Raw genomic sequence first — 13,627 nt, 5'->3', positions numbered from 1 at the left:
TTCAGCCTATTTGCTTCCATAAACACTAGTGCAACTTGCCCCCAATTAATGACCTACTTTCCTGAAGTAGCATTGTTTAAAAATACTAGCACTCTGGGTATATTCTGGGTCTGTGGAGTCTTGTTGCAGGGCTATTCTGATACTAAAGGTGGAGTTTGTGGTCAGCTGAATTCTCCCGCCATGAGCTACGCAGCTCTGTTGCTCTCATGTGGAACTCTCTTACCATAATCTTCCCATGATACGCTCATAGACTCACTGATTAGAGCCTGTTCAGCGACCCACGGGGAGTTGCAGATGGTGAGATTCATGATGAGTCTACTGAGCGCCACTTCTCTCCATCTCTCTCCAGAGGTGCACAGTAGGTTACCAAGTTGCCACAGCATGGCACTTTCCTCATGCGCTAACACTCCTTTGTTGTCTCTGTCTGCTCTTTCTAACTAGGTTCAGCAGCTCATGAAGGCAGCAAGAAGCGGAACGAAGGATGGGCTTGAAAGGACCAAAATAGCCGTCATGCGAAAAGTTTCCTTCCTGCAGAGAAAAGATCAATTGGGTAATGCAGGAAAGTCTAAAACTTTGTAAATCTTGGTCAACTGGCTTTTGGGGATAGAAGTTATACTATGTTTAGGAAGTTATGAAGTTTGGGTTTTGTAACTCTTTACAGTTGACACTTTGAATTATAGGCAGTTGCTTGTATATAAAGCTAGCCAAGCCAAAGAAGTGTTTCAGGGAGAGAGAGTAGAAAGTCTTACTTTTTCTTTATACAAATCCCTTCAGGGAGAAATGAAAGCACTGTGAAAAACAGATCTCACTGATTATAACTATAATAAATAAAACAGACACACTTCCTCAGTTTTCCGACAGACAGTGTGGTCGAGCTATTCTTTTTTTTTTTTTTTTTTTTTTTTTTTGATGCTGGAGAAAGCAGAAGAATGAAGCACCTCGTGCGTTCTCATATATGTTGCGTTATAAGGACCTTCGCTTAATGGATTAGCATCCATTAATGGAGAACTGAGCAGCCCCATAAACCACAGGCACTAAACCCAGACCTCCAACAAATCTTAAAAGCCATCACAAAGAAGTAAAGAGGCCAGTGTTGCTATTTTTAGGTATTGATTGAAGGAAATCAACACAGCATTGTATTTCTTTTCCACCAGTCTTCTGTCATCGTTCCAAAGTCTTTAATTGGAATTTTGGAAGCTTCTGGTATTTATGTCTTTATGGTTAGTGGTGAAGTAGGGATTTTTGAGACTGTCGAATGTCTTTGTGCCAATGCACAGATGAGAATGTTTTGGGTTGTGTCTTTGCAGTCACACTCCTTTGTGCCTCCTTTACTCCTACAGAAATACAGTATTGTTAGATTTTTTTTTTTTTTCGTTTTTCTAAAGGCCTCTCTGCCTCGCCCGCTTTCACTCTCTCACTTCTTTCTCCATTGCGCTCCCTTTTCAGAGAGTACAGAAGTCTCTTCATATTTTAGAGGTAATAAACTTAGTGTGTCGCCGTTTTTCTCCAACTGCAGTGAGATGTGAGGGCTGCATTTTTGTTATTCTCGCTCTCCCTGCCTCAATCTCTGTCACATACGCACTCTTTAACCATTTTGTGTTATTCTCTTTTCTCCCCCCCATTTCTCAACATCTACAGAAGAGGAGGATGATGCAGGATATCTGGATGTGGCTGTGTCAGAAGTGAAGCATCCTCCCCCACAGCTGAGCCCGATGCCAGAGGGGCTGACCAGCCACCAGGTACATCAGAGGGCTTTTTGTCACAAGCTTGTGCATGTTCTAAACGTCACATCTTTATGGTTATTGTGTTTCCAGTTGAGGCTGTTAATTGTATTTATTGTTTCCGCAGTATTTACCTCACACTCTATACTTTTCATCCTCTTTCGAAAAGCGTTGCGTTTTGTATCTGGTACAATAGTTGCTTTCATGTCAAACAAATCCAGTGATTCATGCAGTCTGCTGCAAACCTTGTTCAAACAAACCTTCCTGTCTTTCAGTGTTTTCCTCCTGTGACAAACATATTATCATAGTTCAATCCATCAAACTGTGCCATGCTTAACTGAAAGCATACACATACTTCTGCCCAATCATATCTTCTTTGCGCTAGATCTCCTGACTGGTCTGTTGTGTGCGCAGGTTGTCAGGCGCCATATCCTTGGCTCCATCATTCAGAGTGAGCGCAGCTACCTGGAATCTCTCAGGAGAATCTTGCAGGTAAGCTGTTTAGTCCAGTTGTCCTCTTCTGCCACATGCAATATCATCAAAATTTAACTGTTATGAATTACACTGAAAAGAGAAGCGGCGGTATCAATCAAATTATCGAGGTGTCTCAGTGTAAATAATCCTGATAAAATACCCATCCTCATTTTTGTGATGTTGTACCGCTGCCGCGGGAGAGAGGCAGAGTTGTGGTTGCATAGAAGGGGGTGGAGCTTCTCGTCCTTAATCTTCCTTTTTGGAGGGAAAAAGAGTTGTTATCTCCTAATCGGTGAAAAATAAGAGGCGCACCTACTGAAATTGAATAAACAGTGATCAGTGGCTTCACAGCAAAATCCTTCATTGTAAAGATAGAATGGGCTACCTTTGTTCTTGAGTGACATGATTGCTTATTATACATAGGTTGGATTAGCTCATTTGAAATTTCTCTTTTCTTAGTCAGAGAGTCCTGATAAATACAAAAATAGTATCTTCAAACATATGAAAATAAGAATCTATACCTACCACAATTAGATACAGAATTGTAAATCCATTATTAGAACTACATTCTGTATTATAACATAGAAAAACTACTTTGCAGTTATACTGAGTTGCCTAGCAAATTTTTTAATGTTAATTATCAGTTTGGTGGATATGCACAGACAAGACTTGCAAAACAACTAGAAGGGCTCTTGGAAAGCAAATCCTTTTCCAATGCCAATGCCAATGCCCTATCTCCAGTATTAGCACTGAGTTATAATGCTCATTTCCAGCTCCATATTTCCTCTCTTAGACCCTCTTTGACATCATACACATCCAAGAGTAGAAGAAAAATGTTGGTATCCAGCCATTTAGAGCTTGGCACGAGTTTTTGGTTCATAACAATTACTTGCATATACACTAGCTCATTATTTTAAACTTTGTCAGCTGTAATAAGAGTTGCACCCAGCATGTAACAAGTGTATATATGACAGGAAATACAGAAAAGCATAATGGACACACTTTAAAAATTTAATGGACTCTTTCCCAAATTTAATGGGTTCTTCCTTCAGATAGATCTGTCAACTCAATACACTCTGTTTCCATCTTCAGTCTGACAGTGCCTCAACTCTAGCAGACATACAGCTGTGGTCAGAAGTTTACATACGCTCGTCATAGGCAATAACGTCATGGCAATTTCGGGCTTTTAATGATTTCTTTGAACTGTTCTTTTTTTCAGAGTGGAATTTTTATATAGCATACATCTTTAATGACTTGGTTGCACAAGTTTGAATTTATTTTGGATTTTCTGTAATCTATACAGGGTCAAAAGTCTGGCTTCAAATATATATGTGTACTCGCTTAAATCCTTCGATTAATAGTGCTGAAGGTTCCATGTCTTTTACTTGACAAGGCCAAGGTCTGTTAGCTTCTCAATTTAAGGAACACAGCAAAGACCTTAGAAGGAGAATTATAGATTTACACAAGTTGGCCATTTCTAAACAGCCACAGATTCCAAGATCATCAGTTCAAACAACTATACCTAGCAGAGATCACTGTGAATACGGGCATCTTTTATATACCATCTATGGTGTACGAGGAAAAAATGATCAACATGGTTACAGCATTTGATTTTATTTTCTGTTAAATAACATTTTTATCTTTAACTTACAGCTTACACATTATATCTATACTTCAGCAATAACAGGTTCAAGGAAGTTAATTATCACCCACAGAGCATCAAGGCATTTCTGTACGCTGTATAGGCCAATATACCCATCAGTGCTGACTGAAGAATTAAGCCTCTTTTCGCCATGTTGTTTTTTTTAATCTATAACTGCTGGGAGCTCTTTTTTGTCATTATTATTCTGGCTTTTGTGATTACAGGTCACATTGAGTTCTGAACATGTTTGTTAGTGGCAAATGCTATTTTACAATCCTTGAATTACTGGGCTTCCAGGCAGAATAACTGAATTTTCTTTCTCTCCCTGATTCACAAGAAATGCGTCAGTTACCCTGCAGTTTATGTCTGTTTATGCTTCTGACAAGAGAAGTGCTTAAGAGAGTGGATTGCTGGTCTCTCTTAAGAACCTAACCTCCCACCCACATACTGTATATTGATATACAGAAAAATGAAAACACAATTTTCTGTCACAATCTCCCCAGGAGTACCACCGACCACTGATGGAAGCTGATCCGCGCATCCTGAGCCCACGGAAAATCCGGCCTATATTTTACCGAATCAGGGAGATCACCCAGTGCCACTCCATGTTTCAGATTGCACTGGCATCACGTGTGGCTGAGTGGGACAGTACTGAGAAGATCGGAGACTTATTTGTTGCATCGGTTAGTGTGCGTGCATGTGCATGTTTATGGTGTGTGCGTGGGGCAAATAGAAATGAAACCGGAGGATAATTTGCTGTCTTATACACGTTTGTGTGTTTACGTGCATTCTTTGTTTGTTTCTAAAATGCAATCGAAGTCTTGCATTGTGTCTAGAGGCACTCATATTGTTTTTACCATTTCTGGCTAACATTATAACACCGGCTTTGCTACCAGAGTTATAATGAGCTACAGGTTTTAGATTGAGCAAACAGGCATAGTTTACTCCAAACATGAAATCAATTACAGTTGTGATGAATATCCTCGATGCATCCACTGCTCTCTGAGATGTGTGCTTACAACTTCTGGCGCTAGAATAGTAGTGTTCAGGAAGAGCTTTCCTATGTGAGTCTCAGCCATGTGCTCACCCATAAGGTTGGCTCATTATTTGCCTATCAGAGGGGCTGATTTGACTCCCTGCACTGCTGGCCATTATAGTGCTATTCCATTGATATCATAATGCCTACCACCAAATGAGGACACATTGGAAACAAGAGTACTGGGACTGCGTACTCCTCACTGAGCAGGTCTTTTTCATGTGGTAATGTACCTGTACCTGCAGGGCTTGTTGTAATATCTGAAAGGCAGTATCCTGAGGGGCAGTGTGAGCAAAGAGGGTTAAATCCTTCATGCAATTTGCCAATTCCCCACTACACCTCATACTGCCACTATCAGCTGCCTGGTGTGGGTTTAATTGAGGATAGAGAATAAATGACACAAAACGGACACACCCCCTTCCCCCACAGACACATGCATGCACACACACTCGCTTGCTCTGCCGGCTCATTCCTCTTTGCCCAACTTCTCAAATGGCTCGTGAAGGGTGTTTTTCAGTAACTGGAATGGTAAACAAACCATTTTAGAGCACTATACTTAAACATCCATTTCCTGGCTTCTCTTTACATTAAAATTAAAGGTTGCAGGTCGTCCTGCAAAATGGATGGTTAGTCATTTGAGATATTAGAGGAAATTACAGGACAGTGGATTCTGCTATAAAAACCAAAACACGGTAGAGCCTCTGCTTGTCTAGCTGTTGCCTCCGATTCAGAAAATGATGCTTTCTGTTTGTGCTTTCTGTTTCTACAGTTTTCCAAGTCCATGGTGCTGGATGTATACAGTGACTATGTGAACAACTTCACTAATGCCATGGCGCTCATTAAAAAGGCGTGCATGTCCAAACCAGCTTTTCTGGACTTCCTAAAGGTGAGCTCCGACCAGAGTATAGTGTGCATATTTGTCTTATTGACAGATTAATATGAATCATTTGTGTTTTAGCTCCTATTTTTTTCCCCCTTTTAGTGTTTAGCAAACGCTGAATCTAGCAAATCCCCAAATCTCATTGAGCCATATAATTAAATCATACATTTTCGCTTTTTCAAACATACAAATAGTTAAGTTCATAAAAATGTGGTTATTTACACAAAATTGGGATTCAGCTCATTGATTGTATTAAATTATGGTCTGATTTAGTGTGTATGCGTGTGTGCGATTTAAAGGCTCTGCTGTTTACTTAATGTTTCAGGCATTAATTAGAAATCATGGGCTCACGGATAGGAAATAAAGTACCACAGTGTATGGAGGATGCCATGAAATGATTTAACAATTCCCTCTGCTCCCAGCATTTACGCATGAGTATGACCCAGATCATTGAGCTGTAATGCTGATTTACAGAACCATATCACCCGGCTGACAGGCTTGCATGTTACTCCAGATAAAATGTGTCCTGTTCTTTCTCTTGAAAGGTTCCTCTTTCTCTCCCACTGCATGTTGCACCTCTTACTGCCAATGGGATGACAAACAAAATTACAAATTACATGGACATAAAGAAGAAAAAACACTGAACTCATGAAGGTTTTAATGGGTTCTTTTTCAAATATTGCAGCAGCAGTGACATTATCATGTTATTTCACTGTGACAGCAAAATGACAGCTATAGTTGTAGATGTGCAACTTAGTGAGTTCAGTACACATCAGTTGATAGTGATTTACATATAGGGTTAAATCAGACAATACATAAAATCTCAGAAACACTATGACTGTAAGTACTCCTCGTTGATTCAACTTTGCACTAATGGTACTGTTAGACATTTTGTACTTACCCGCATTAAAGTGTAGCTTAATCCAGATCGCAAGTTCCGTTAGTAGAGCAAATGTGAAGTGAGCTTGTTCTTGGATGGCAAGACTTGTTATTAACCCTGCTGGAGATGTCACTGGCCTAATGTAGTTCATGGCAGCTGTGGAGGGAAGTGTGCACTTGATAGGTCCAATCCAGTCTTGCCCTATTCCCCTTTTTTCACATTAGAAATTGATGTCAATTTCTAATGTGAAAAAATAAAATACTTTCCCCCAAAATAAAATTAACATGGGGGAAAGTTCAATCATTTACGTCATGTCGGTAAATGCTGAGGCATCTTGCTGTTTGATGTTTAGGTTGCAAACACAGCTTTAGGCAGCAAGGTAAAAGTGGTTATATTTCTGGTGACATTGGCAGGTGCTTGCTTTAAAATAAAATAATTTGATTGATTGATCATACATGTGCCGATCTGCTATGTGCTTTTTGCCTCTTCCTCGCCTGCTTCGTAGCTCTGACACAGCAACAGATACTTTGCAGACAGTGGTTTGAATGACAAAATGGGGCTTTGTTGCATCATCCTACATTGTGGCTGTCACAAAGTACAATTTATTTTCTAGATGTCATCACAGAAACAGATGTTTTCTCCTTGGATACCACTTTGAACTTTTTTTTTTTTGCTTTGGATCTCATTTTAAGAACCTTGATGTGGTAATCAGAAGTTAAAATAGGTGGAGGAATCCCAATTTTTGGCACAGCAGTGCAGTGGTTAAATGACTAAATTAGAAATAGGCCACAAAGCAATTTGTACTTTGAGCTCCAGTTAATTTGTTTTCTTTGGCACAGTCTTTGATTATTGGCTGTGTTCAGCAGACCTGTGCTGGTGGTGCTTTGAAGTTTACTGCTTTTTGTGTTTTAAACCTCTACCTGGTAAAAAGCCAGTGTAAAGGTGAACTTCAACAGCAAATAACACCAGTGAGCATTACCTACTTAAAATTCATTGAAATTGATAACTGTTAACAAACAACAACAACCATTTGGAAACAAGCGCTGCATAAAATTTGCTCTCGTTTAAAAAAAAAATGCATAGAATGATTAATAAAATCTGATAAATAAATCCTTAAAAAGTCTGCTGACTGTGTCTCCAGATAGGATTTAAAAAAGCGTTTTCTTTTTGCATTTCGACCACCATACTGGAATCCCTCATTGATTCTGATTTAGCACTGGTTTAGTGTCACGTATGTCTCTTGTAATATCTCTTCAGTTAACTGTAACCTAACCTGACAATAACCGTGGCCATTGCAGTCTATTTACTGTCCAGGAACAAAAATCTAAATCAAAGGAATCCAGTTTGTTGTAAATGACATTTCATAATATGGAATAATGGGATAAATCCATTGACAGAGAATTGGGGATATTGTGATTAAACTTAAAGCATAAACTTGATCTTTTTCCATCTGTGAGAATAGCCTTCTCACACATTAACATTTCTTCTCTTATCTGGAAAATACAGCAACTGTGCCTTTAGCTAGCAGACTGATTCTGAGTCAAACTGCACAGAAACAGTTTATGTGTTTGGTGATATTTGATGAGCATTTTTAAAGGCTGTATGGGGAACTGTTGCAACTTTAATGCCATCTGCATGCGAGCGCACGTGACAGACATGGGAAGAAAAACGAGGATGTGTTGAGATTGCCGGCAGCACCATGGGGTAACATTACTTTCTGATTTGTTGATTGAGTATCTGTTTTGCATCAGCTGGAAGCATCACCAGGCTGCAGCTCATAAAAAATTAACCCGATTAATATTATGTATTAAACTGCCTATCAGATTTAATTACTCATTAATTGCAGGTGCTTTAACACCTAGTTCCCAATCATTTTGGCCCACTTTTATCTCTGGTGGGAGCTGATGTTGATGTTACATGGTTAAAACAGTTAACCCCCCCCCCCCCCCGTCTTTCTAACTCTCTTAATGGAGATACCTTTTAGTTCCTCATATATTAAGAAGCAACTCCAGGGTTTTTCTGGACACTTCTTATTAGTGTGGAACGAGGAGTCCTACTCTGCCTCACTTGGTGTTTCCCACGACCTCTCTATTAAGTGAGAGTATTCAGATCATGTCCTGAATGAGGAGTCAGGTGAACGTCTACGGCATTCAGATTATCTGAGACAGTATTATGGTTTTATAGGCCATCTGTGTTAGACAGATTTGACTGTACATGACTGCCCTCCAAAAGGGAAATAGAGACGTTCTTTTTAAAACTGCTCTCACCTTCAACTGCCTGACACCACTCAAACATTTTAGTGCACCAAGCAGGAAAGAGCCCATCTCCAATGACGTCTTGCCTTGGCCAGATGTGGTGAAAAAGATTTTAATCTGATCATTTGAAATTCTTCCACTCAGGGGTCACCTTTGGTTTGTTAAGTTACCTTAAAAAAGTTGTGTTTGTCAGTGTGTGAACATTAGATCAGGTAGATACGATCTTAGAGATCACTGCCTTGTACTTGCAATTGTGTTTGAATAGGAGGGTGGTTGCAGACTACTGCCAACTTGTCTTTGTCAAATGATTGTGTGTAACTTGTCTTCTGTGTTAGTATTTTCTTTATACAAGATGTCTCGTCTTAAAGCCCATTTACAAGGAACACTATTGAGCCACAACTGATGAACAAGAAACAAGTTCAAATCTTTTGCCATCATTAAGAAACACTGGTCTTTGATAACACTGCATGATCAAAAACTAATGGAATTATGACATGTAATGAATAAAAAACCAGTAGCACAGAGGTGTTGTTTTCTATGAAAGACTGTGTTTTCTTAATTCTTGCTGATGCATTTTCATGATAGCCAGTATGGGATCATAAAGGAGATATGTGAGAAAATATGATGAGCTAATAGTGGAGGTAGTCGTCAGCTTTTTTCATGAATTTCTTCTTTCATTTGAGGATGGAAGCTCATTTCCAGCGAGTGGCACGGGAGTAGCATTCGTATATTATTTGTATAATATTCAAATTACATTAAATTATGGACTTTTGAAAGTGAACATGGACAAAATACTCTCGTTTCACTTGTTAACTGGTTTAAATCACTGTTGAAGAAAATCAGTCAGTTTTCTTGTCCCATGATTCTACTAACAGGGACCACTAGCACATAATTACATCTAATCTAGGGTGCATTACACACAACATAAAATGTCATACACCAATGACTCCCACCAGCATTAATGCTCCACCAGAACCATACTCGATGGGCTCAAAGGGATGTTTGGCCAAATCCAATTCCCCCTCAGCACAGACATGCCTGTTGTCCGTAACTGACAACCTATCCTATTTCAAATAGCAGTCCAAACTAAAGTCAATAATGATCAGCAAAACAGTTTATGTTTTAGTTCCTAAACATAAAAAATGAGATGCAAAACGCCTTCTGGTCTTTTTCAATATTTCTTTTTTATAGTTTGGTTTATCCAAACTGTTCCACCATACAGTCTATTAAATAGGTCCAGTGATTTGTCTTTTTACACTGGCGGTGTCATCATGTCATAGACTTAACACTGCACCAAACGATATCTTTTCCTGACCTGCACCCACAGAAATACATTAGACATAACACACTCAAAGAAACTCCCCTTTTATGCACTCATATGACTAATACACCCTGTTTTTCATATCTTATTCACCCACTCACACACCCACACGTGGTCTAAAGAGAATTCTCACTAGATCCTTTTAAAGCCGGAATAACATAGTTTCCTCTTAATGGCCTTTTTTGAAAGACGTTTTCTCTAACTGCACAACTCTGTTTTCTTTTTGCTTTTGGTTTCAGAAAAAGCAGGCATCAAGTGTTGATCGGATCACTCTATATGGCCTGATGGTTAAGCCCATTCAGCGATTCCCTCAGTTCATACTGCTCCTGCAGGTATAAAGTGTTGTTTTTAGAGCCTAGTAATTTTATTTCTTTTATTTTAATCAATCTCTTTATGTCTTACTTGCTTTCAATATAAGAAACCTTGGTCACATTAAAGGCTGAGTATATAGACTAATAAAGATGAAAAGCTGCAATGCAATGGATTATGGGTTTTAACTCCAAAGTACATTTCCTCGCATACTTTCAAAGCACGAAAAGTAGCTAGCCACATCAGTTTTTCATATTGCTGTCTTTATGTCCTAGCTTCCATTTTCCATTTTGAGCAAAGATTTGGATTTGAGCTTGACTTGCTGGATCTGCAGTAGCTCATTTCATCCCTCAGTAGGCATTGATTATCCATGAATTCCAAAGATAAGTTATGAATGTGAATCAGGCATTTTCTTCCAGCCTAAACTCAGTACTCTAAAGAAGAAGTGTATGCATTAAATCATACATTACAGGGAAGTAGACCTGAAGGTGCAGCTGAGATGCATATCAAGAAAACATTTGACTTTTCACTGGGTCATAGATGCAGATGGAAGGCACAGCACAAGCATGTTAACAGACATCTGGGGGTTTTAAATCTGTTTTGTTGATTGTGTGCTTTATAGAGCTAACACTGGAAGATCAGTGTGATAAACATACAGTGAGCATTTGATCCTTCAGGCCACATTAATTCATTGTATTTTAGGATAAAGGTAAAAACACTGAACGGCTTATAATTCTAACAAGTTATACCTTTACTTAAAACTTTTTTGTGACCTTTTTTAGGACATGCTTAAGAATACGCCAAAAGGACATGTGGATCGCCTGCCCCTGCAGCTTGCTCTCACAGAGCTAGAGGTGCTGGCCGAGAAGCTGAATGAACAGAAACGAGTAGCCGACCAGATTGCAGAGACTCAGCAGCTAGCCCGCAGCGTTAGTGATCGCTTGCTCAGTAAGGTGACTGGATACGCATGCACTCCCGCATAAACATATCTACATTTGCACACACGTACATATGCCCCAATCAAATCAGCTGTGAACCAGTCCACTGAGCCCTCTAACTCCACGTGTTGTTATCACTGTGAGCCAAACACCTGAAAATTAAACTAGTATAAAGCAATCACTTATATCACTTTCCCAAACATTAATCTAGGGAGGCATTTTTATTTAGAGAAATTACCTCATAGAAACGATGCCCATTATCATCCCAAAACAGTACCAAATGCAGTGGCAGAGGCGTTGCTTCTCCATTACCACTCTGAAATTACAGTCCTGCTGCTGCGAATCTGAACAAATGCTGCTCTGAATAAGAAGAATTAGGGGGTAAATGAGACATTTAATTGGAAACTGTAAGAGAGCTATCTCTTTCACCCTGTCGCTCTCCCTCTTCCTTTCTCCCTCTCTCTCCTCTTTACCTCCTCTCTATTCCCCTCTTGCACTCCATTGCTTACTCTCTTGCTTACCTTCTCACTCAGCTTATATACTCTTCTTCTCTTTCTCTAGTGTGACTGCTTTTTTCTCTGTCTTCTTCACTTTTTCACCCTCCCCTTTTTACTTCTCTCTATCAGCCCCTGCTTTCCAGGACTCCGAGATGAGCTGATTCGGCCAATCTCCTCCACTCACACAGAATTCCATTTGCTGCGGTGACACTGCAGAATTCCAATAGGAAACACTCGCCTCTATTGCCCCCATAACTATCCAATGAAATATTCATTCTTTGTCTCAAAGTATCTAAGTCACCAGAACAGGACAGATAACCATGCGAGAGAGTTTCATACACGCACATACACAAATGCACTCACATGAGCGCACATGCACAGTGCACTGCCGTGTGTGTCTATTGATGCTTGAAGACTTTAAGAATGTATTCTCATAAGAGCCCACATCTCGAAGGAGCTGTATGGTTTTGTGCCCATCAAATAGCAGTCCAAGTCAGACTAATGAGTCATTCTGTGAGCTATCTGAGCCAAAATCAGCTACTTCTTGTAGATAGGACATTCTGTTTTCTGAAATGTGGTCAGCTGCGTTGTTGCACTGCAGGTTGTAGAATGAACGCAGCAGAGAGTTTCATTATTTGCTCAAATTCGTGCCTTTTAGCGAGCACAAACATCAATGTATCAGGATGTGAGCTTCATCTTTGAACTTAACCTGGTGCTTGCACTACAGTGGTATTCTTTTAATTGTGATGAGTCTAGCTTATTTTGGTGCAGTGTGCATAAAATAAAAGTATTGATTTAGCCAGTCATAAAAGAAGCTGGACCAAAGTGATAAAAAGCTTTCCTTTGCCATTTCTCTTAGACAAACATATGGATGACTGAAAAGGAAAGCATGTGCCAACATAGTGTAGCATAAATTCCATCTGTTATTGGATTCTTTAACTGTGTCTCTGTGTGGGTGTTCGTGTTAAAGGGGTGCACGCAACAGCTAATGCATTTGTATACCCGTGTAGTTGCCCTGTTGTGGTGGAAAGGATTGCATGTCCAAGTGTTCATAAGCTAAGCCAGTTTGGATTCTGTGTTAGTGGGATGGTGGAGAGCATAGTATAGGCAACAGGACAAGGAATAATTGTAAGCATATTTCTGAAGCATTGGGCGAAAAAAATCCGGGCAAACCTTTCTTGCCCTCAAATTAAACTGAAGGTTGGCTTTATGATCCTCTCTCATTACTTAAGAATAGTATGAAAAGCAGAGATAGGCAGAAGGGCATGCGTGGGCTTACTTTAACTAAGTCTGTAGAATAAACGTGCTTTAGATGTATTTGCGTATACATTCAGGACACACACATTAAACGACCTTGGGAAGGATGAGTGTGTTGCTAATCCCTGATGAGACATCTGTTCCTCCAAGCCTGACTTGTGCGTCCTCCAGGCACTGAACTCCAGAGGACTGGCCCTTTGTGATACTGTCTTCTGTGCCTCTGATCTGATTGCTGTGTCCCTTTTAGCAACTGAACTCGGAGCAGGGGTCACTCGTCCTTTGTGAGACGCTTATTGAGACTGTGTATGGTGAGCGGGGACAAGTCCTGAAGTCGAAGGAGAGAAAGGTCTTCCTCTTTGATGATGTACTCATCTGTGCCAACATAAATGTCAAGTAAGTCCCTCTTGTAGAGCAAAT

At 39.8% G+C, this 13,627-nt stretch overlaps 1 protein-coding gene across 5 annotated transcripts in view; it reads left to right on the top strand.

The window, feature by feature from the left end:
- The window catches only part of arhgef10la (Rho guanine nucleotide exchange factor (GEF) 10-like a), a 115,916-nt gene that overhangs the window by 30,388 nt on the left and 71,901 nt on the right, over nucleotides 1–13,627 (top strand). For all 5 annotated transcript variants that reach the window (XM_026167152.1, XM_026167150.1, XM_026167151.1 and 2 more), the window contains 8 exons: nucleotides 442–550; nucleotides 1,639–1,739; nucleotides 2,136–2,213; nucleotides 4,341–4,520; nucleotides 5,643–5,759; nucleotides 10,449–10,541; nucleotides 11,301–11,471; nucleotides 13,458–13,603. In XM_026167152.1, coding sequence (XP_026022937.1) covers nucleotides 442–550; nucleotides 1,639–1,739; nucleotides 2,136–2,213; nucleotides 4,341–4,520; nucleotides 5,643–5,759; nucleotides 10,449–10,541; nucleotides 11,301–11,471; nucleotides 13,458–13,603 — 995 coding nt within the window. The remainder of the gene's footprint in view (nucleotides 1–441; nucleotides 551–1,638; nucleotides 1,740–2,135; nucleotides 2,214–4,340; nucleotides 4,521–5,642; nucleotides 5,760–10,448; nucleotides 10,542–11,300; nucleotides 11,472–13,457; nucleotides 13,604–13,627) is intronic.

The sequence above is a fragment of the Astatotilapia calliptera genome, chromosome 5 (assembly GCF_900246225.1).
Source record: "Astatotilapia calliptera chromosome 5, fAstCal1.2, whole genome shotgun sequence".
NCBI classification, from domain to species: domain Eukaryota; kingdom Metazoa; phylum Chordata; class Actinopteri; order Cichliformes; family Cichlidae; genus Astatotilapia; species Astatotilapia calliptera.
This window is presented reverse-complemented; position numbering and strand designations above follow the sequence as displayed.